The sequence below is a fragment of the Lampetra planeri genome, chromosome 2 (genome assembly GCF_965212315.1).
Source record: "Lampetra planeri chromosome 2, kcLamPlan1.2.h2, whole genome shotgun sequence".
Taxonomy (NCBI): Eukaryota; Metazoa; Chordata; class Hyperoartia; order Petromyzontiformes; family Petromyzontidae; genus Lampetra; species Lampetra planeri.
In genome coordinates this window covers 28,588,232-28,612,269 of record NC_136108.1, presented here as the reverse complement: position 1 = coordinate 28,612,269, position 24,038 = coordinate 28,588,232, and the positions used below count along the sequence as shown (strand labels likewise).

Genomic DNA, 24,038 nt, shown 5'->3' with positions numbered 1-24,038 from the left:
TACCATGTTTGCCGAAGAACCGGCTAAACATCTCAATGCAATATCCTCCTGAAAAAATAGTATAGAGACTCAAGGTGGCAATTATTTACTTCCCACATAGTAGTTATTTGATTGACTCTGTAGCAATGATGGACTGAGTTAATTCCTGACCATAATTTTAACTGTGAGCCAAGTCTTGTAATTAAAATGCTATTTGCTGATGTATTATTTAGTATTAAAATCATATCCGTGCCTTGCTGTTAACGAAAAACAATTCTAAGTCTTCCCGCACTGTTAATGGCCCTGAGCCAGAGATGGAAATTCCACATTGCTATGGTCAGGGCCCATTTATTTCAGAGAAGCTTCTACTTCGACCAAAAAGTAGAAGCTTATATGCAACATAAATGGCGCAGTTATTCATCATCTGAAAATGTCTCTGCTATTCACCACAGTTTATCTTGGCTACGATGCATTGATGACCACACAATGTCGAAAAGCACACGGTCTGCTTGCTCATGGACTCTAAAGCATCTCATGGCACTCGTAAGGGTCGGTTCCTCCATGCCAGTGCCACAGCCAAATTAACCACCCATAATAAATAGGTGGCATGGGCCTGAATTGGAAAGTGCCCAGCTTGTGCATGTTAACATGCAGCTTAAGTGGGGTGGGGGGTGGAATTAATGGAGCATTTTTATTGGTGCCTCTACAAATCCAAGAAGGACATTCCAGGAGGCATGTCGAAAGAGCAGCACTAAATAACAGACAGTGCTAAACCTGCCTCTGATAGAGATGACTGTTTGGCAGTGGTGAACATACGCTATTGCTCTAATGAGAATGTACGAGTCCTGGGTCTTTTGAATTTTTTTTATATTATTTTGTTATCTAACAGTACCACAGCACTGTTAGAAAACATTAAGCAGCATGGATATGTGAGCATGTGAAAGTGTAGCTAAATCTGGCCTGACTTGGCCATTCCCTTTAGGGTGGCATAGCCTAAAATGAATATATGGTGTGCAGAATGTTGTTATCAGCAAGGGGATTAGACGTACGGTATCATTGATATTATTCATGCGTGAAACACTCATTTTTAAATACAACATTTTCACTTGAAGGGATCTCAGAGGTAGCTCTGTAATATCCGCTTCCATGGGCCGTTCTCTTACGCTAAGGGTTGCATTGCTCTGCGAAAGATCTGGAGGGATTCGTCCTATTCATGATGTGACAACGACAGCATAATCAAGATAACATTGGGGAAATGTTCTTCTCAAGTAACAAAAAAGCACACAAAATGTCGACAACCACTACCTTAAAAAGTGTTTTGCTTTTCTTTCAAAAACTAAACACAATACATACCCCCCCCCCCCTTGTGTTATGAACCTTACTGCTTAAATTCAAAGTCCATCACTATGTCCACATTTGACCAAAATCACCCAGAAGTTAGTGACCAAGGGGAAAATATAAAACCAGAAAGTGGGATACAGTGAGAGGAGACCTTAGAGGTCAAATGAAACAGCTGCAGATGGAGATGTTGTGGCAATAACGCCGTTGACCATGATGATATATGGATGTGGAATTGGGATCTACAGATGCAATGCGCCTTAGAAATTCACATTTCTATTATCATTGATATCTTAACTTGAAGCACATGTTTCATTTGCTCTTGATTTTCTCAACACCCATAACAATGCATTTCGCACTGTATTTTGGAAAAAGTGCTGTGGTTAGCATAAAATATATTTAGTCAATAAAAAAAATTTAATAGTTAAAATGTATCTGTCTAAGTGTAACATTAAACCATAGTTTTAAACCCAGTTCATTGCTGCGTCTTCAATTGTGTTATTTCTTCGGTCATATGTGAATGTTGTACAATGCCCCAAGTGTTATGCTGCGCATGCTTGCAAAAGAGAGAATCATTTAAAATTGCCATGGCCTTATTTCATTTCCTTTAAAATGTGTTATTAAATTTTAGGCGATGGCTATGGGAATTATATTTATTCCTATAAAGGGAATTGTGGTATGTTTATAGCACGACATATGCTTCTATTTGCTGCAGATAAGGGGTTATAAAAGAAAAACATTAAATCCTATATGAGGATACGATTTTCTATAACCAAGTCGCAAAATGTTTTGAAGTAACCATTAACATTTTTATGGCATACTTTCGATTTGTTTGTCCACCGACCTCCCCTGCCAGGATTTTCTGGTGATCGCTGTGAGGTGGATACGGATGATTGTCTCACCAATCCCTGTGTTAATGGCGTGTGTCAGGAGGGCAACTCTGAACTGGGATACCTATGTTATTGTCTCCCCGGATATCTGGTGAGCCTACACCTCCTCTACTGCATCATGAGTAATTGACCTCACGAACCAACTTTCATTTGCACTGAACTGTCAATGCGTGGACACAGCCAATAGCCACATTTGTCACTGAAATTATCATGCACTTCTTTCTTCTTGGTTCTTTCGGTTAAGTCACGTAGAAGGGAAATAATAAAATAATAAAATTTTTACATAATAAAATACAATTCTCACGACGTTTCGGCCACAACGCAAGCAGCCGTCCTCAGGTGAAGAACAGGTCTGTTGGAAAGACAGCGTCTGAATGAACACCACCAAGCTTCTTGGTTCTTTCGGTGACTTTACCGAAAGAACCAAGAAGATGAATCCCTGCAGTCACGAAAGCTTTAGATCGATATCATGCACTTACACCCCAACGCCACTGAGTTTGAAAAGCGAACAGTAAGCACTGGTACATTTTTGGTAAAATAACATTACAGCATAGCAACTGCTTTTGATCTCCTAATGTAATCTTTGCACACTTAAATTAGCGTTTCAATGGAATACAATTTTTTCAGACCAACTCTGTGGGTGGCATCGATTTGCGAGGCGACACTTTTGCTGCCGACTCGCTGTGCAGTTGACACGGGTTGAGGTTTTGTTTGTAAAAAAAAAATGCGACAAGGATACGTTGCCTGGAAAGCCCCATTGGATTGTACAAATGGAGTTAGCAAAACTGTCCATATGGGGATAGAGTAGATTACAAACAAATAAAATAGGATGGGAAGAACGAGGTGAAATAAAATTCGTAATTTTATCATGAAAATTCACGAATTCCTTCAAGGATAAATCATGACAGGCCTATTGTATATGAAACAATATTCTTACATGTGCTGTTTTAAGTTGCTATGTTGTATCAGTGTTTCCTGCGTTCTGGTATTGTAAATGTAACCATTTAATCGATTGGAAACATTTCCAATACATGTATTCCATTTGTTATCTCCCACAGGGTTTGAACTGTGAATTCAACTATGATGACTGTCTTATTGAAAGATGCCCCGAAGGATACCTTTGTAAAGACGGCCTTAATAATATCACTTGTGTGTCAGAGCCTTCAAGTTTAATGCCTGACATAAAACCGCATTTTGCATCGCATATTGATCCACAGAGTGTGCTCCCAATCATGGAGCAATCTTCTGGACCAATTGAGAAATCTTTTCTCAATGTATTATTTACCCTGCAGCCTTCCATGTCAATGGCGAGAGCATTGAAACAGACAAATTCGGGATCAACCGATATGTTGATGACATCACCGTCGGAGCTGTTCCCCTTTCAATATAATGCATTAGATTCAACAACGCCGAGTGTAATATCTACAGAAGTGGCTTCTGATCAGACACCCTCCAAGACCACAGAGCACCTTGACAACATACGTAAGACTTCAATTTCACCGTTCAACAAATGCACAACAACCGCCGTTTTTGATGAGGAATTTCCAGGATCGCATTCGTGGCCTGGTGTCAATTCAGGGATGCACAAAACGCGTCCGCTTTCGTTCACGGAAGAACCAAAGACCTTGCCAGCGGTCGCCAGCTCAGAGAAACCAATGACCGATCGGCGAGCGTCGTTACAGTTTCCTTCAACCGGCGCTGTGTCAGGTGCAGCGGACCCGCCATCGTCACCCGGTTGGGCAGCCACCCGAGCCGTTAAACCTTCAGCTGTGACATTAAGTTATCGTCAAAGGGACGGCACAGTGGCCAGCCAAGTGCAGGCCGGTCACTCCTTGTCTCCGACAGAACCCGTCCTCCCATCCTTCCAGATCAGCGCTCAGCTGAGGAGCGATATTGAGCGAGACCGCTACGTGTGGTTGCGTCCGTCTCTGCAAGCCGCGTCCACGGGAATGTTTCTCCCAGGGGATGCTTCCGTGTTGCCGGAGCGAGTCTCCGCGCGTGATGCCGGTAGGTCCGGGAATGGGAGCTTTTTAACACGCGTGTCTTCATCGCTAAGGTCACGCGAGCCGATGGCATTAGCGGCGGGCCTCTAATGCGACGGATTGTTTTTTTTCCCCATGAGATGTTATACGTATGAGTTTTAATGCACGACTTATTGTGAAAAATGCCATATGAAACGGTTAAGTCAGTATGTTTCTATTAATGTACTTGTTTCTTGGTTAATGTATGTCGTATGTGTTGCACGTGTGTCTGTGTGAATGTATGAATGCAAAATGCCACCGCGATCTAAACCCAAGATGTACTTTGTCGATCTTTCGTTTACAACATTTTAATGACCAAATCTTAACCATGATTTTTGAAGCTGCAAAACAAGTACATTCTGGCAAAAGCCACCAAAGTATATTTGACTATGTTGAGCAATGCCATCATTTAACAGAGGACACTGACCACGTCTCATACAATATGCACACAGTACAGCACTTATTGTAATGCAGAGGTGAACAAGAGCGGGATTGCAATCGATGCCTTTGGAAATCTGTGATTTGGCTGAAGAGGAAAGTTTCCAATCATGTCATATACCACCAGCTTTCACACGTGGATTGTGAACGTCGACTTTGACCGAGGACATTTCAACGAAATCGGAGCAGTGCACACCTTAAATGACATCGAGTTGGCCAACAGATGGGAACACGTGGGATCCGAGAATGAATACAGCTCAGAGTCATCACCATGTGGGCTTCGGTCGGACACATCAACAGAAGCGACGAAGGCCGATGGATGAGAGAATGGCAGACAAAGTAGTGGTTCTGGTTGGAACCTCCTGGTTACACCAGCCCACAGGGGATTATTGTGTCCGTCGTGTATGGGAGGGGTGCGGCTGGGTGGGGAGGGTGGGGCTGGGTGGGGAGGGGAGGGTGGGGAGGGGCTGGGTGGGGGGGGCTGGGGGGGGTGGGGCTGGGTGGGGAGGGGCTGGTCACCCCGTGGTGCCCTTATAAAACTCAACGTTTAACCTACTCACGCCGGCTTGTGCCCGCCCTCACAGTCGGCCATATTTGCGGAATACACCACGCCGCCGTTGACCCTGGCCATTAACCGAGCAACCCAACGTTCCTACCAGCTCCCTCCGCAGGAAAGTGTATAATGCAGACTTGATGCCCTGCAAAAGGGTTATTTGAACATCTTAACACCTCCTGTTTTATTGCCATAAAAGGTTAAAAACCTTTTCTTAAAGTAGATATTGACCACTCCAGACAAGAAGCAGTCGAATAAGTTCATGCACAGGAGTGCTATGAATTGTGGCATCGAGGATAGTGAGGGATGTTGACTGTGCAGAATGACCTTAATAATAATGTGTTTTATTTTACCCAAGGACGCCTCACTGAGTCTGACGACTCTCTTAGTAGCATACTTTTTTGTTCTAGCAAATACCAATTTGAGTACAATATTGTGTTCCCTCTCTTCACTTCTCCTCTTTGTTTCCCTATTAGTCCAAAACACAGGGCTTACTTGCACCTGCACCTAAGCTTTTTCGAGCACCCTTTGCTCTCATACGATATTGTTCTGTTTTTTTATTCCTGTGTGTTTCGTTTACGAGCATTAAATACCTCGTCTGTTAGTGGCGTGATATTCTTGAAGGAACCCTGCACTCGTTCTCTGTAATATTGATGTTTTTGTGTTTTTTTGTTGTTGCTGTTGTTCTCGGATCTCCATTTTGTAAAAAAATAGGCCAGACAACTGGCGAAACGGGATTATCCATGTAGAAAATCAAAGTCAACTAAAGTAAAGTCAGAGGATACCACGTCCAATGCACACAAGGGCACAGCTACTCAAGTGCCGTTGCTGAGCGTGGGCTCTGTTCTTTGTGTACGGGGTTCACTTTCGCTCCGCGCGATGGCTCGTGCAATGCGAGCCGTTTGCCGATTCTGATGAAGGTTTCGGTGAAATGACAGGGTTATTATGGTAAAAATGTTTTATCCCCCCCCCCCCCCCCACTGCCTTTGGTGGCCTGTAAGAGAGCCGAAGATAAAACGCTTTAATATTCTGCAAAGGGCCTCGATGTGCCATCTCGGGCATAAAAGCAGGTTTCCATCACAGCCATGCAATGATATCCATTATGACCACAGTGGCTTATTCGTACTCTGTGGCAGATATTGGCCAAAAGTACAATATTTTTGGGATTTAGTTTGGAACACAGCGATATTGCCGTTCTCTCGGAACGGAATATTTAAGCAAACTTAAATCCAGAAATGTGGCACGGCTTGTTCTTTCTCCTCTTTTGTAGTTTGTATTAGTTGAAAACTATATTCTAAAACCTCCCCACATTGCACTGACCTTTAAAAAAAAATTTTTTATACACAACCCAGGATATTTTCATTTGAAAGATATTTTCTTGACTCGATATATCAGTCTTAATGTTACAGACACTTCAAATTATTTCCCCACTCAAACTGGAATAGATCAGTGCTCAAGTCTAATGACAGCACGAAATTCTACATTCTTATGGAAGTGGCTATGGTTAGGATTATGAACGTCATTAATTTAGTATCGTGTATGCTATTTAATAAAGTTTTTGTAATTTTTACTTTAATAATGTTTAAAGTGTACCGGATAATGAAAGAAAAAAAACTTTTATTTTTTTATTAAACTATCTACTTTTAGGAGGTGTGATACGTCGTGTTAGTTTGACCGTTGTAGCCTTGAGCATTTACATTGAATTGTCAGAGCTGAAAAGGCATGGTTAAGTCTGACCCGGGCAACATTCAGCTTATGTGAAGGCATTTTTTTTTCATTTTATTAAACTAATACCTATTATTGGCGGCAACATTTTTTTTCCGTATGTGGCCATGTCTTAGCGAGTGCACGCAGTGGCTCTGCTTGACGCATCTGTCACTCATCCGTCACTCATCCGCCACTCATCTGTCACTCACCTGTCACTCATCGCTTCCTCCGCACCACCGCTGTGTGGCACTGTCACGTGGCAGACTCCATTTTGAGATCATTGGATGAAGTGCGCCATACAAATGTAAATTGTGATCATTGTTTAACCATGGTGTCAAGTGTAAATATTTAAATAACAATTTTGTAAATAAAATTAAACCTAAAGGTGCCATTGGTTTTAATGTCCACGTACTACATTTCGGAAGTAAAGAGCTCTCTTTGATATAAACCTTATATAACGCGTGGAAGAAAACTATCGAGATACAGACATACACTTATAAGAACTTTTGATAGATTATTTATATCTTACTCTCTCCCTGAGAGAGAAACTATTTTTTAATCAATTTATGAATAAAATAATGATGTCTTGGTAGATTATATGTGATCAAGTAAGAAAATAAAGCAATCTGATATGCCAATCAGGACGTAAACCGATAACAACATTGGGTCATGTTCCAATTTTGATCACCAATATTAAATCGTGTGCTACTGTTTTAAACTATGAACGAGTTGATATATGGGAACAAAGACAGTCGAATAGAGTGGTTGTCAATTTCTTTTCTCAAATTCCTTTTGTGTTTATGGGCACAAAACTTTGGGAACACAATGCAGTTAAAAAAGTCATTCTGGGGATTTTTCTCCCTTTTATATCCCATTCGCACTGTTGGTACATGTGACCTTTTATCACATGCTTACAATATTGATTTACTTGACCCATGTCTTCCTTGAATATCGAGACTGAATGGCCTCTTACCTGGTCATAAATAAAGTAAATGAATGAACGATGAAATGTTGTTATGTCACGATACAAAGAAATGTCAATTCAGAACTCAGGCAGAGAGCAGTTAGTGTCACACTATCTCGTGTGAGAGAATGGCTGGAGAAGATGACGGCCGAGAAAATACTTCTCAAGTTATTTCGGCAACCTCTCATTTAAAAGTTGGTGACGCATTCTTATATAACCCCCGAAAAAAATGTGTCTACTGCAAGGCATTCAAAGTGAAAATGTTCATCCAAATTAATTAAAATAATAACACTATGTAACACAATTTTTGTTCCTAGGTCGTAAGTGTTATTTCGTAATTGCTTATGCCTAAAAAGTATAGAAAATGGCTGTTATTCCCCACAAACTTTGCTTTTGTGACCAGGACAGTAATATTTTGAAATGTGCTTATTTTCAATGAGAAAACAGGCAAATTTGTGTCTTTTCGTTCACATAAAGTCAGAAAAAACAACATATTAATTAAAATTAACATGTATTAATACTAAAGTAATACAAAAATGACTACAAAAGATTTAGAAGTGAGTAGTTTTTTAGATTTACGATTATACTGTAAATCACTTTCACGAATCAGCTCCCAAATGTAGTCTCCCATCATGTTCTCATTATATTGTCCTTGGTAACAGCATTCAAAGTCCAGTATATCCTGGTGGAAGCACTCGTCTTGCTTGCTTCGAGTACGCTCTCATGTTCTCCTTTAATTTATCAAGATGAGCATCAAGGATATTAACTTTGAGGAACATTCTACAGCCCATTGTGCCGTCTCAACCAGCTCCACATAGTTTTCAACCTTGTGATTGCCCAGGAAGTCACGAACCACTGCGACAAAGCTGTTCCAAGCCGCTTTATCCTTACTAGTGAGATTCTTGGGGAATTCATTGCACTCCAGGATCTTCTTCATCTGTGGTCCGATGAAGACACCGGCTTTGACCTTTGCCTTAGACGGCTTAGGGAAGAATTCTTGAAGGTACTTGAAGGCTGCCGACTCCTTATCTACAGCTCTGACAAATTGTTTCATAAGGCCTAATTTGATGTGCAGTGGTGGCATCAGCACCTTCCCGGGGTCCACCAGTGGTTCCCACTTGACGTTGTTCCTCCCCACAGATAACTCAGTGCGCTGTGGCCAGTCCCGCCTCTGGTAGTGCGCCTTGGTGTCCCTGCTGTCCCAAAGGCAACGATAGCAGGGAAAGTTGGTAAAACTGCCTTGGAGATCCATCAGGAATGTCACCATTTTGAAGTTTCCGATGACCTCCCAGCCGTATTCATCATACTTCAAGGCGTCCAGCAAGGTCTTGATGCTGTTGTAATCCTCTTTGAGGTGCACCGAGTGAGCCAGAGGAAGAGACGGGTACTTGTTACCATTATGGAGCAGCACGGCTTTGAGGCTCCTGGATGAGCTGTCAATGAAGAGGCGCCACTCATTCTGGTTACAGGTGATTCCGATTGCCTAGAACAGACTGGTCACATTGTCGTAGAAGCAGAGCCCACCTTGATGGGTGAAGAAGCTGCAAAAAGGTTGGTGACGCTTCCTCTGATCTGCGACTTGCACACTTTTATCCAACAAGTTCCACTGCTTGAGCCTAGATGTCAAAAGCTCGGCATTGGACTTGGTGAGACCAAGATCTCTGATCAAATCGTTGAGGTATTTTTGGTTGGGGTAGTATGGGTTTCTCTCCTCAGTTCCACCTCTGAAATTGTCATCTGGATCTACAACGTCTTCCTCGCTCTCTGACTTGCTGCTCTCTTTTAAAGAGGGCTGGTCTCTCTCCGGAGGAGTGGGTATGGGGAGCTCATGGCAGTGTGGCACCGGGGCGATGGATGAAGGAATATCTGGATACGTAATAGCAGGTGCATTCCTGCCAGTCCGACGTTTGGAAGGGTCCATCATGCAGAAGTAGCAGTTGCTTGAGTGGTCAGTGGGTTCCCGCCAAATTCTTAGGATAGCGAACTTTATGGCTCTCTTTTCCCCTCTGTACCATCCTACAAAAATACATTAATTTCACCCATGACTAATGTGTAAAAGATTCTCGAAACATTTTTTTAAAATGATAGAATTTTTCAATAACATTGAAAATTGTAAAACATTTGTAATTAACAAGTTTTACAAAAAAAATATTTTTTAGCAAAATTTCTAACATAAAATTCCAAGCAATAATTGTCAATTTTTCCTTCCAGAGTTTTTTTGCATGGCTCGCAGGTGAAATGAGGTGCCCAGGGTTTGTCTTGATCCCCGACAGGCATGCCGAAATATGCCTTGTAGGCCTCACACATCTTAGTAGATGCTTCCACTGAGTACTTTTTCGCTCTTGTCTTGATAAATTGGCTGCAGACATAGCAAAATGCGTCTGCCGGATGCTTGTAGCCTCTTGATGCCATCTCAGAAAAATGCAGATATGTATCCACTTAGGCAGCTGGGAGTAAACTGACCTTGTGGCCTTAAGGCCCCTGTATTTATACTACTATTTATATTACTGGAAAATCCTAGAATGATCTAGAAGTTCCTCCAAGTTTACGCAGCACTGAATCTATCTGAAATGTTCTGGAAAATAGGTGAATTTCAAAATATCACTATCCTGGTCGCAAAAGCAAAGTTTATGGGGAATAATAGCCATTTTCTGTACTTTTGAGGCATATGCAATTAGGAAATAACACTGACTACCCAGGAACAAAAAAAAATGTTATACAATGTAATTACGTGGTGTTTTTGTGGAAGTCATTGGTGACTTGGCTGAGATATATCAACTCTCTACGATTGATGACCCAGTTTAATCACAGGTGGCTGAAGCCTTGATTCAAACCCAGGATTTCTAATACTGTTTACATGGCATTAGTCCCCTGAGCAGCCACCCAGTCGACAGGTTCAAGTTTTTCTTATAAGTCGACTATAATTTGGGTGATAATTATGGGGACTATTGGATTGCTGCTTGGTCCACTGAGTCACTAAGATCATTGGTCACTCTGGAGCATCTACTAATGCATGTCTGATTTAAATGTGTTGATTACCATCATCATCATCATAACGCAATTAGCACACTGTTGTAAGTAAATAATGGTCTTCCTTTGGAGAAACTGTTCCTCTTCATGAGCATGTCATATTTCCACTCTGAAATGAATAACTGCCACTGCGTATCTTCTTGGTTCTTACGGTAAAGTCACGTAGAAGGGAAGTAATAAAATAATACAAATAAAACATAATAAAATAATTCTCACGACGTTTCAGCCACAACGCAAGCAGCCGTCCTCAGGTGAAAACCAGGTCTGTCGAGGCGACAGCGTCATTCAGACGCTGCTTGCGTTGTGGCCGAAACGTCGTGAGAATTATTTTATTATGTTTTATTTTTATTATTTTATTACTTCCCTTCTACGTGACTTTATCGAAAGAACCAAGAAGATGAATCCCTGCAGTCACGAAAGCTTTAAATCGAAAAATTCCACTGCGTAGTTTGCTTGAGTAGAGATACATGCGGGCTTATGGTATCTAATGGCAGACACGCTCGAACATTAGTTAATTCGTGACATTTTGTGCTTTACAAAGTGTCGTATTAACATTATTGCAATTTAGATTTTGTTCAATAAAAATAGAATATTTGAGGTATATATGGCATTACTGTGTAATAATTGCTTTACATTTCTTTTCTTTTATTCTAACGTTATTGCACTTTACTGTTGACAGTGAATGTCTGCCTCTGTGATACAGTATATATATATTTTGCACATGGTCTCAGCGCTGAAGGGTTAAGCAATTGGTGATTGGTCACGGAGCCAGATGGTTCTCATAAATGTGCCTTGGAAATTCTCTTACGGCTCCCCTGTTTTGGGGACACCCAAAAGTCATCATGGCATTCAGAAAGAGAGATGGAACCCGTTAAATTTTTATTGCACACTTGGCCTGTAAAGAACAAGCCAGTCTATAAATATGTGTTTTATATATTTCTCTATATATGTACCGGTTTTTTCTACTTTTTAATCTCGCTCCTTTTACCAGATGCTATAGTTTGAAAGCATTGTTTAATATGTACTTTAAATGCTAAATTCAGTACTTGGAGAAGCCATATCAATCGGGGTATTGGATGTCTGTAGAAATATGGCAATGTGGTTTTATAGCAAAGTGACGTAGAACTGTATTGGCATGATGCACAAAGCCCCTCTGTGCTTTTAGCGATTGTACCGTTCACTTCTCTTGGCAATGAAACATATTTACCGGTAAACAATGAGATATTAAATTATCATTTCGAAATCGGGGTTATGAGCTACTGTAATGTATTATTGCATAGAAAATAAGACATTGTGAGCTTTTCTGGAAGCGATATTTAAGAAAGAAAGAGGGTTGCAGTGCAAAACAGTAACAACAACAAAATCATCATCAGCTGATACCCAGGGGGCTGAATATGAAATCTCCAAGTGTAGATGATTCATCACCACTCTCCAGTCGTCACTTTGATTCTACAAGTAAAAAGCAACCGTTGACTTCATATTTAATCCCGGAGAGGCTAGACAGGTCATTAGTGGGCTTAGCAGATCTATCATGCTGTTTGGCATTGGGAGAGAGCTGCAGGCCACATTTTTTTGCGTGGGTGGAAAGTAAGAGAACAAACACAAGAGAGAGCTTCCCGGGCAAATGCTTTATGATTCACACGATGAGTCTGCGCGAGATTAGGCGGGTTCATTTGCTCACAGAAAGTTTTGTGGACACTGCACCAGTGATCGTAGTGCTGCCATTACTTTTTTTTCCCCTGCACACACATTCTCATGTTTGTATACATCTCAAATGTCAAGCTATATTTCTTTGATATCATCTCTTTTTTTTTTACAATACTGACATACAGGGGCCTGCCTTCTCGTAGTTTCCGTCCATTAGCCATGATGAATTGTGCACGTTCATCACCAGGGATTACAGTAGCTGATCTGTCTGGCCTGAATACCACAGTGTAATCTCAGTGGAATCGGACCAATTCTGTGGATTGGGGACCGGCACTACCATTCAATTGTGATGCTGACCGCCTGGAATTCCACTGAATCATCAATTTTGACGGACTGGGATCGATGATGACTAAGCTTTGTCATACTTCGTGGAAGCCAGGTGCCACATGCCATCATGTCGGCAGGGTGGCGTAGTGATCACACTCCGTGCTGTCTTTCTGACAGACCTGTTCTTCACCTGAGGACGGCTGCTTGCGTTGTGGCCGAAACGTCGTGAGAATTATTTTATTATGTTTTATTTTTATTATTTTATTATTTCCATTCTACGTGAATTTACCGAAAGAACCAAGAAGAACACTCCGCGCCTTAAAGCAAGAAGGACCTGGCGACAATAGCTCACCCAGGCACCTTTCTGTGTGGCGTTTGTATGTTCTCCCTCCATCCTCTATGGGCTTCCTCAGGGCCCGGTTTCCTGCCTTAGCTCAAAACACGCAATGCAACCGTTGTTGGTCAAACATCCCAGTGCTGAAAAATTACATGCAAATAATTAAATTGGGATTACAGCAATACAGCTCACAACATCGCCCCCTTATGGTTCAACCTTGGCAGGACCTTCCTGAAAAACAGTGTTGAGACTTCGTGAGGCTTTTTATTGTAAACAATCTGAGTAATAATAATAGTAGTGTCTTGCTTGAACGCAATGCCTCAATTGTAGTGGAATTGGGCCAATTCTGCTCACTAGGCATCAGCCATTCATTTCAGCGTTGTTTTTATAGATAGCCTGGTGTGTACCGAGTTGTATGTATGTATGGTGAAATTCTTCCGCATCGTGCATAGCCAACCGTGCTAATCGGAGGTGCGGTAAGGTTAGATGTTCAGTATTACATTTTGTAGGTGAGAGCTTAGCCTGAAATTGGTGTGTCCTTTGTGAAAAAGGACACTTTACTCAGATTGGTCTCTGTTCTACAATTTCAAAGAGGAGAAGATGACTGGCACATTGCAGTAAGCCTTCAGCTTGTCATGCTTTGTTTCCGATCCAGTGGCTTTGGATAGAGAAGCACCGCTGTTGCTGCATCTACTTTTCGCCTAAACAACTTCTCTTGGTGTGTTTATAAATAGCTCCCATTCCAGGAACCCCGCAATATTTATTTGCCACAACAGGTTTGTTGCACATGAGTGGTTGTGTTACGAGTAGATTTCACGGCGCGGCTGATATTTTTTGCATTAAATTCCCTGCATAGGTGAGCCATCTCACTCTGAGGAACAAGAGCTGTAACACTTTAAAATTGGAAATGTTTACATTTGGAGAACAGTACCGATGTTGATTTTGGATCACATCTTTCAGGCATTAGCAGTCTTCCCGAATACAAAAGCAGTATCAGAGAGATGCGCAACAAAGGATTTTGTATCAAAGCGTACTTGTGCCGTTTGGAAATTGGAAGTGTGACAGCAAAGTTGACGGTTTTATAGCGTGGATTGTACCCCCTTCATGGTTTAGCTCAAAAGGATCTGGGTCTCGGCTAGTGTTTTCTGAACGACTCTTTGATAAGACAATAATCACACCCAGAGCCCATTGCGGATATCTAATCAAAGCGGACAAATTCTAGCCAGTGAACTCATTTTATCTATCTTTCAAAATCCAAACATTTATTGACATAAAATGTACTCCAATCAAATTACCGTTTGCCTGAGATCACGAAAAAATTTGTGAAGGTTCACCGCTTGAGTCAGAATCACTAAATGCGCACGTAAATATTTAAATATGCCGTCCAGTTATATATCTAAGCTCTCTTTATGAAATCCCAAAGTAAGCTTGCACTACACATTTCAAAATGCGCATTCAGAATTAGATGGTGCACTTGTCAAATGCTGGACAGGATGTCATGGCTTGGCACCAGCAGTCAATTGCTCCATCACCCATTTTGCTGCACAAGGAAAGACCTTTGATTAATCCATACACTGAGACTCAGGGAGTGTTTGTTCGAGTGCTAGTGACGGTGATGTAATTTCAACTTGGCACGAGGTCACGTCAGGACACGTCAAACCATGGAACCGTTGCCAAGTCTCCAGCCAAGTGCCTACTGGGGCTACCCAGGCGCTTAGTGGCACATGACAGGTATTAACATCACCGATATCAGAGATGGAGATGAATTTAATTTATACGGACGGAATTGACGAAGAGTCATGACATAGCTTCAGTTAGATGTTTATGGTGGTGTATGTGAATTATCACTGCAGATGTATTTTTTATTGGTATTCTACTTTGCAGTGGGCAAAATCACATTATTATTTTCTCTCTCCACTGTTTTAATCTCATAATCATGTCATCCCCAATATAGAGCTCAACGGTCAGGTATTATGTACCGTACTGATTAAAACAAAATTGGACGCATTGACACGTTGCTTTTTATGATAAAATGTATCTGTATAGAAAACACTCCAACCCTAATACTAGTCCACATCTTTCCTTCAAAATTAGCAGTCTTACCCTGCTGACTTAAGTGTGATTCCTAGCCGCAGATAATATCGGTGGTGAATCGTTGCAGAACCAGTGCTGGGTCCCCCAGTACCATGAAGTACGGTCAAACAACCCTCCCATTACTAACACACCATGGGGAGGACATCATATTAGTGGTAAATATCCCCACCTTCCATGGATCTATATTCTGTGCAACAGCAATTACCTATAGTTACTAATAAAACAGCCAATTTACTCAACGTGATGTTCGTATCCTTAATCGCTCTACAAATGAAAAAAATATCTTGAAATATCTGGATTTTCGTCACGAAAATTTTATTGACATTATTATTCAGCGTTATTTGGCTAATAGTTGACCAAGTTCACATTCCTCTATGGTAGGAAAAGTAAATATTTTTCGTGGATAGTTGTCTTTTTTATATAGAGACCGTCTCCTGCTATAGAAATATATCATTTCTACCACTTCTCAAGACCATCAATGCCTCCTGTTTATTTTAGCAGGGGTACACTTTAACCTTTGAATTGTTTCGTATAAATAAGCACATCTATGTGAATGACAAAGTCGGGAGACCTTTGTCTTTCATATATAGATAGACCTGATGATGGTAACTGTGCATACCCACTGTTGTGTCTTTACACAGCAATGGGTATACACAGTTATCATCATCATCATCAGCCATGATCAATCCACTGCAATGGAATACAGCATGAGAGTGCAGTCGTAAAATACAAAGGAATTATTATTTCTAGATTTGAAGTTTTCGTGACTGCAAGGATCGGCAAAGTCACGTAGGTGAAAATAAAATAAAATAAAAATAAGAATAAAATAAAAGTACAAAATAAAAATAGAAATAACTAAATCAAATCACGACGTTTCGATTGATGATTGCTTGTGTTGCAATCGAAACGTCGTGATTTTATATAGTTATTTCTATTTAAAAATTTTTATTTTATTTTATTCTTATTCTATAATTTTTTTACCTACGTGACTTTACCGAAAGAACCAAAGAATGATTATTTAGTAGACGTGTAATAATGCATCAATTCTCGACATCATTTGTATTCTGTTGCAATCCCCCAAAATGCCATACGAAACAAGAAGAAGAAGTGCATCAAGTAAAAAATAAATGTTGATCCTTACCTTTCTGACACATCCCTCGTCTTGAATTGATCATTTTAAATTTGCATTTGCTGCACGTTATTGTTTCACGTGAATACTTCAGTCACTGGAGGTGCTGCCATTCACAGCGGTGTTCATAAAAAAAAAACCTAAGTGTAACGCTTAGTTAACTTTGATTAAATAATTGAGACACTCCGTTGAATCACCTTGTCGGTTAGTAATTCCGCCCCCTACATTGTAGGCTGCCAGAAATTTTGTTTATGTTTTGGTGAATGCCGTGTATGTTAATACATGCAAACACACGACTTGCAGAGGCAAGCGCCTACGTGCACTTATGCTGAGACTGCACTGTGCGTGTTTGTCTTTCTTCTCTTTCTGCTGTGTGAATGCCTCCAATTACAGCATCTCAGAATGTGTTTGTCCCAAGCACTTCAAGCACGATGATCGCCCATGACGATCCCGATGTCTTCCCACCTTCCACGACGAAAACGCCACCACCACCTCCACCACCTCCACCACCTCCTCCTCCATACCTGGTCACAATGTCCCCTTGCCAGCGGCACGTGTGCCTAAACGGTGGCACTTGCCGGGACGTATTGCTTCCTGGGGAGATGGTGATGTCCTTCCGCTGTGACTGCCCTCTTCACTTCACAGGACACTTCTGTCAGCTGGGTATGACTCTCCTCCTTTTGCAAATATAGATGAGTAGGCAGTGCTAACATGTATGATGTGTACATCTACCTGAGCAGCATACAATTACACTTTGCACGTGTTTTTGTTCTGAAATATAATGAAATGTGTTTTTTATATATATTTTTATACCTTTGAACTGGGTTTGTTTTAGAAATCAGAAGCCTTTGATGGTTAAGGACATTTGAGAATGTATTTTATCTTTGAACAAGGAGGGATGGATTGAAGGAATTATCTCAGATCATTTTAACACGGAGGCTTTCGCGACCAACATCATCCATAATAGAGGTTTTTGGGTTAAATCGTGTAAAAACAAATTCACGCGATCTAACCCAAAAACCTCTATTATGGACCTCAGATTATTTTCATTCAAGTTCAAGTGTAGATGTTAAACCAGTTGAGATCTCGTGATACTGGGATAGAGTGTCAAATGCAAGCGTGATGTTGACTAAAATAAAACAAGTAAAAATAAAGTTCAGCTGTGCAGCAAAGAGAAAACAGAAAATAAATCCGGTCGCGGGTTATCAATACATTGTTTTGCCGTATCGATACTGCTTGTTTGCGATGTTTAATTCACATTGAGGTGCTGGAGATATACCCAGACTTTTTACCAACGCGCTGCATACTGAAACAACTGTCTTGTTGTAAGCTAGCCACTGTTACTCATCGCATTGTAATTGTACGCTGTCGTGGTACGTCAGCAGCAGATCCATCTTTTGCTTTGGCTTCATCTCTGGGTTTTAAAATTACATCGGTGTCACTGCATGTCTCTAGAATACAATGGAAGTATTGAAGTGGGAGGATAACTGATTGTTAATTTCTTTCTTGTGAAACAAAGCGCTATCATTTGTATCTCTTAAAGGCTGTTAACGCAGTCAAACCAACTGCCGACATTCACATGCGTGCATTCACTGAAGCTATGAACGCTGACACTTGCACTTTTTACACATACTGTATAGTTGGCATTTAACAATGCATCACTTGAAATGTATTTCTTTGCTCATGGTTCCTGAATTAAATTGTGTGTGTCTCTGAGAATCAATCAGTATTAGTATTAATGCGAATGACAGGCTAGAGTGACGGTTATGAAACATTTAGGCCAATGGAACAAACAAAACTGTGCAAATGAAACAGAAAAAACGAGAAACAATACGAGCAATACACTAAAAACAAGATTGAAATAGGACTTTGAAAAATCGAATTGTAACATTTGCTCCAATTTCTAGGTGGGTACTCGTGGTATTTAATACATATTCAGATAAAGAGGGGTAATTGTAGCAAGTGAATGTTTTGTTTACTTTCACACTGAGGTATATTCTTCATAGAAAGCTGATATTCCTATAAGGAGAAAACAGTGTTAATATAACGGTCACGATATTTGACGGTACTTCATAAAGTGTGCAATCGTGCATGTATAACCTATTGCGCTGAAAATCTTGGATTGGGATTTCCTCTTACACAGAAGGAATCCATTTTTAATGCCTTTCTAGACAAAGTTGAAAGCATTTATGCATCCGCCCTGTCCGTTTCGCCCATCCGTCTGTCATCCGTGAAGGTCACCCAACATAAACGAAACCTAAGTCTAAAGTTATGTTGCTGTTACGGACTAACCCGAGAGAAAACCAGCCGAATTGATCAAAGGGACACTGGTACCGTTTAAGCCAGGGGTCGGGAACCTTTTTGACTGGGAGAGCCATAAAAGCCAAATATTTATAAATATATTTCATTGAGAGCCATATAGTATTTTTAACGTATAATAAATTAAATATGTCTTACTTTTAATGCGACTTCTGGTGCTGCATGGTTTTGCTGATGGCCTTGTAGTCTGGTTCATACGTGGTGAGGTTGAGCTTCGTGCAGGCGTGACCCGTGAAATTTATCTTCAAAACTAATTTCTGTTTACTTTAAAATGACACAGTATTATTAAGTAATATCACAAGTATTTTAAAATCAGTTCCAAACTGATTTTTTTATTTTTTCAACTGAAAATTGTCTGGGAGCCATATGCCGTCACTGGAAGAGCCATATATGGCTCGCGAGCCATAGGTTCCCGACCGCTGGTTTAAGCAGAGCCCTCATTCTGTCATCTCGTCGCGGCCTACGATGTAACTCACTGACCCGCCTACACTGGACATCTGTGAAGAAAGAGCTTCATAGCTCATCGGATTCCTCCAGTCTAAATACAGTGTCTGATTCTTATGCACAGCTTCCTGTGTGAGTACTGCCATCATTAATACTATTACATACGAGAAAAGTGTTACAAAAGCCATGCATATGAATTACGTTTCTTCCTTGTTAAAATGATATACTTTTCATTAAGAAAATATGTGATCATCGTATATTTAGGGAGTTATTTTAAAGACTTTTTTTTGCATTTGGGCAGTATCCCCAATTTCTGAGAAATAATCAACGTGAAGAAGTGCCACTTAAACTCCAAATTATATTACTCTAATCTTTGTACTACCCATTCGAAGCATCTCAATGAGCTATAGTTTTACTGAAAATGTGCTCATGTTTGAAAGTGCGACTACTATGAATGCAGCATTTTATGATGCACGTGTAGAGAAATAATTTTCCCTTACGTGGATTTTTTTTTCCATTGTATTTTTGAGCAATGATATTTTTGAGCAGGTACAAGCTGAAGTAGTAGGTTTTTCGATATAAACTGCAAGTCTACTTGAAACAGCTTTTTTTGTTTTATGAGACGGATGCTAGCCCTCAGTGATACAACTTTAATTATTTCACGGAATGGTACATTTTATTAAAAGCATTTTTTTTACAAAGGTCACTGCTATTTGGGGCTAGGCTAAAGTGTGGAACACTTTTTTGTCCATAGGACACGTATTTCCAGACATTCATTTAATTATGCAATACAGTTTTTTTTGGGTTAGATTACGTAAATATATAAATGTGTCATTAAACCCGCCACCACCCGACACAGCCAACTAGTAAGGTTTGTCACATAAACAGAACGTGCCAATTCGTTACTAGTACAGCACACCGGTGTGTTGGAGAGCAAAGCTACAACATTTACAATCTGAGAGTTACATTTACAACCTTGGCTGTTTGTGTTAGGCCGAGTAATAATCGATCAAAATGTAATCACTGCTCCCGTGCTCATTTTCTCTCATTTGTTAAAGATCTCTTCAATTGGCTATTACAATTTGGCGAGTATTGTTGATTTTTTTTCAAGAAGTGTTTTGCACGTCGAATGGAACATGCTTAATGTTCCTGGAGCAAACACATGCAGACAAGAAGTCGTCATTCAGAGGTCTACACAGATCTCGTCTCATTGCCACCGCACAACAGAGCAGGTTTGGAAGTTCCACAAATACACGGGATCTGCAAATTCACGCTTTCAAACACTGGATTACAGGCATGTGACACCACAGTACACTATGTAATGTCAAATATATGATTGATGAGAAATTATATTTAACATTCCTTTCAAATATACTTTAGTTTTTTATGTAGTTTATACTTTACTTTTCTACGTGGTTGTTTAGTAACTGCAGCTACATACTATTAACATTCCTTTCCTTTGTTAATGCTACTCCCTGCACCCTCCCTTGGTGCTGCTGATCCTGCATAATGCATGGGCATAATATGACTATGAAACCCCCCCACCCACCTCCTACGCATTTGCCATGACTATGCTAAATTCCTCTTCATATGCACATTCTTTTTGTTAAGGCGCTCTTCCACCTCCAACCCAGCTTATATATAAGCTACTAGCTTGGTAGTGTCTCATTCTTCACCTGAAGATGGCTGCTTGCGTTGTAGCCGAAACGTCGTGAGAATTATTTTATTTTATTATGTTTTATTTTTATTATTTTATTACTTCCCTTCTACGTGACTTTACCGAAAGAACCAAGAAGATGAATCCCTGCAGTCACGAAAGCTTTAAATCGAAATTCCTTTCAAACTGTCACCTCAGTGGCAAGCGCATTTACTACTTCGAGACGTTTCAGCTGCTGAAGTATGATCACATTTATCTTTGCATTTTTCCTCAATTAAATCCAAGCCATTCTTTTGTTTTCATTCGCACGTGCATTTCTCGTGCTCGTTTTGTGAAACGCGGGAGCGATTGGTGTGCGTGTGTGTGAATTTGCACAATTTTTTGATCAACAAAAAAAACATTTCCAGCCCTTTACGGCTATTAGCCATGAGAACATACGCCACCAATCAAGAGCACATGGTGCCCCCCCCCCCCCCCGATGAAGGACCTCACACTTTGCTTGACGGTCGTGTTCCTTCCCTTGCCTTGTCACGACACAATAGAGCGCCGATGTTAAGGACATCCCCACATTGGCGCACTGCAAAATAGACACTTGGGGCCACAACTTTATTCGTAAAGCATCATGAGGGTGCAGTGAATACAAAACGTGTTTTTCTTCAACGATTTCACAGATTGAAAAGTTGAACAACCTTAGTCATCAGGACTTACATTTCTACATTGCAGTTTTTTTTTTACCTTTTCTCTCTCGGCCAAAGAAGATACGCTTGGCACGTCAACAACAACAATAAGATCAACACGCACATTCTTGTCTTTTTGCAAATTGCCAATCGGTGTGGGATTTTTTTCGCTCTTCATATTTTTTGCATGATGCGTTCTGTGCGAATGAACTAACATCGCAATTTAAATTATGCTTTCAAGTATGCGGCTTGAGTTTGCTGCGTTGATTACACTATGTAACGCAATTTTTGTTCCTGGTTAGTAAGTGTTATTTCGTAATTGCTTATGCCTAAAAAGCATAGAAAATGGCTATTATTCCCCACAAACTTTTGTGACCAGGACATTGATATTTTGAAATTTACCTATTTTCAATGAGAAAACGGGAGAATTTGTGTCTTTTCGTTCACAGTCATAAAAAACAACATGAATCAAAATTAACATGTATTTTCCTAAAGTAAAAGAAAAAATACTACAAAAGATTTAGAAGTGAGTAGTTTTTCGATATTTACGATTGTACTGTAAATCACTTTCATGTAACAGTTCCCAAATGCCGTCTCCCATAATGTAATCGTTATATTGTCCTTGGTTGCGGCGTTCAAAGTCCAGTGTATCCTGGTGGAAGCACTCACCTTGCTCCTCTGCGTACGCTCCCATGTTCTCCTTGAATTGATCAAGATGAGCATCAAGGATATGGACTTTGAGGGACATCCTACAGCCCATTATGCCGTTGTTCTTCACCAGTCTCAACCAGCTCCACATAGTTTTCGACCTGGATCTACAACGTCTTTCTCGCTCTCTGACTTGCTGCTCTTCTAAAGACGGCTGGTCTCTCTCCGGAGGAGTGGGTACGGGGAGCTCATGGCAGTGTGGCACCGGGGCGATGGATGAAGGAAGGTCTGGACACGTGATAGCAGGTGCATTCTTGGCTGTCCGACGTTTGTCAGGGTCCACCATGCAGAAGTAGCAGTTGCTTGAGTGGTCGATGAGTTCCTGCCAAATTCTTAGGATAGCGAACTTCATGGCTCTCTTTTCCCCTCTGTACCATCCTACGAAAAAACATTTATTTCACCCATGACTAATGTATAAGAGAGTCTCGCAACATTTTTGATATATGATATATTTTTTCAATAACATAGGCAATTGTAAAACATTTTAAAATTATAAACTTTTGCAATTTTTTTAATCGTAACAAATTTTATAAAATAAAATTCCGAGCAACAATTGTCCATCTTACCTTCCAGAGTTTTTTTGCATTGCTTGCAGGTGAAATTAAGTGCCCAGGGTTTGTCTTGATCCCTGACAGGCATGCCGAAATATGCCTTGTAGGCCTCACACATCTTAGCAGATGCTTCCGCAGAGTACTTTTTCGCTCTAGTTTTGATAAATTGGCCGCAGACATAGCAAAATGCGTCTGCCGGATACTTGCAGCCTCTTGATTCCATTAAAGAAAAATGCAGATATGTATCCACTCAGACAGCTGGAACTAGACTGAACTGGTGGGCTTAAGGGCCCTGTATTTATACTACTTTTTATATTACTGGAAAGTTCTAGAATGTTCTAGAAGTTACTCCAAGTTTACTAAGCACTGAATCTATCTGGAATGTTCTGGAAAATAGGTAAATTTCAAAATATCACTGTCCTGGTCACATAAGCAAAGTTTTGGGGGAATAAATAGCCATTTTCTGTACCTTTGAGGTATAAGCAATGAAGAAATAACACTTACTACCCAGGATAAAAAAAATGGTTACACAGTGTTATCTGACTGCGCTTCGTTTATCATTTTGCCCATTTTGACGAAGTCTCATCTCATACTCCATCTCTAATTGGAAATCATGAATGTAAAAATGTATCGGCAACTCTTGCAAGCATCCTTTTATTAATATCACATCAATACAATTAGGGGTCAAATAATTCATCACTCCAGTGATTATAGGAATTGTTGCGATTCTATCATGCTTAAAAAATACATTCACTATAAATTGCAGTGAATGATAGCAACTCTAATGACTGCAGAGGTGATGTTAACCACTTATATACTACATATACGAATAAATAAACAATATCCTATGCACAAGATTTGATGCATTTATCTTGAGCTTAATAATTTATGTTAATATAGTATAATTCCTCAGATCCATGGTGTTGTCAGGGAAGACCATTTCGTATCCTATTATTCACGAGGTTATCTACACATTTTCACCATTCTGTTGTAAAATATTACAGAAAATAGGATGAGTTTGTCATGAACTACACTTATCCGTGAAAACATTTCCGAATATTACAAATTTCGGTCCAGTTTTTTTTTTCAAAGTGCATGCTGGGTAAAATGGGCCCGTCAATGACACTTTAATGCGACGCTGTTTATCCACAAAAACATGTTTCTGATAATAGGAAGAGTATTTCAGTGGCTAGTGAAGAGTGTTTCAGTTGCTACTGAAACGCTCTGT

The 24,038-nt window shown here is 40.3% G+C and overlaps 1 protein-coding gene across 1 annotated transcript in view; it reads left to right on the top strand.

Annotated features, from left to right (window-relative positions):
- Positions 1-24,038, top strand: part of LOC144724297 (uncharacterized) — a 59,846-nt gene that overhangs the window by 16,801 nt on the left and 19,007 nt on the right. The window contains exons 6-8 of the mRNA XM_078603307.1: positions 2,174-2,298; positions 3,266-4,214; positions 16,848-17,117. Coding sequence (XP_078459433.1) covers positions 2,174-2,298; positions 3,266-4,214; positions 16,848-17,117 — 1,344 coding nt within the window. The remainder of the gene's footprint in view (positions 1-2,173; positions 2,299-3,265; positions 4,215-16,847; positions 17,118-24,038) is intronic.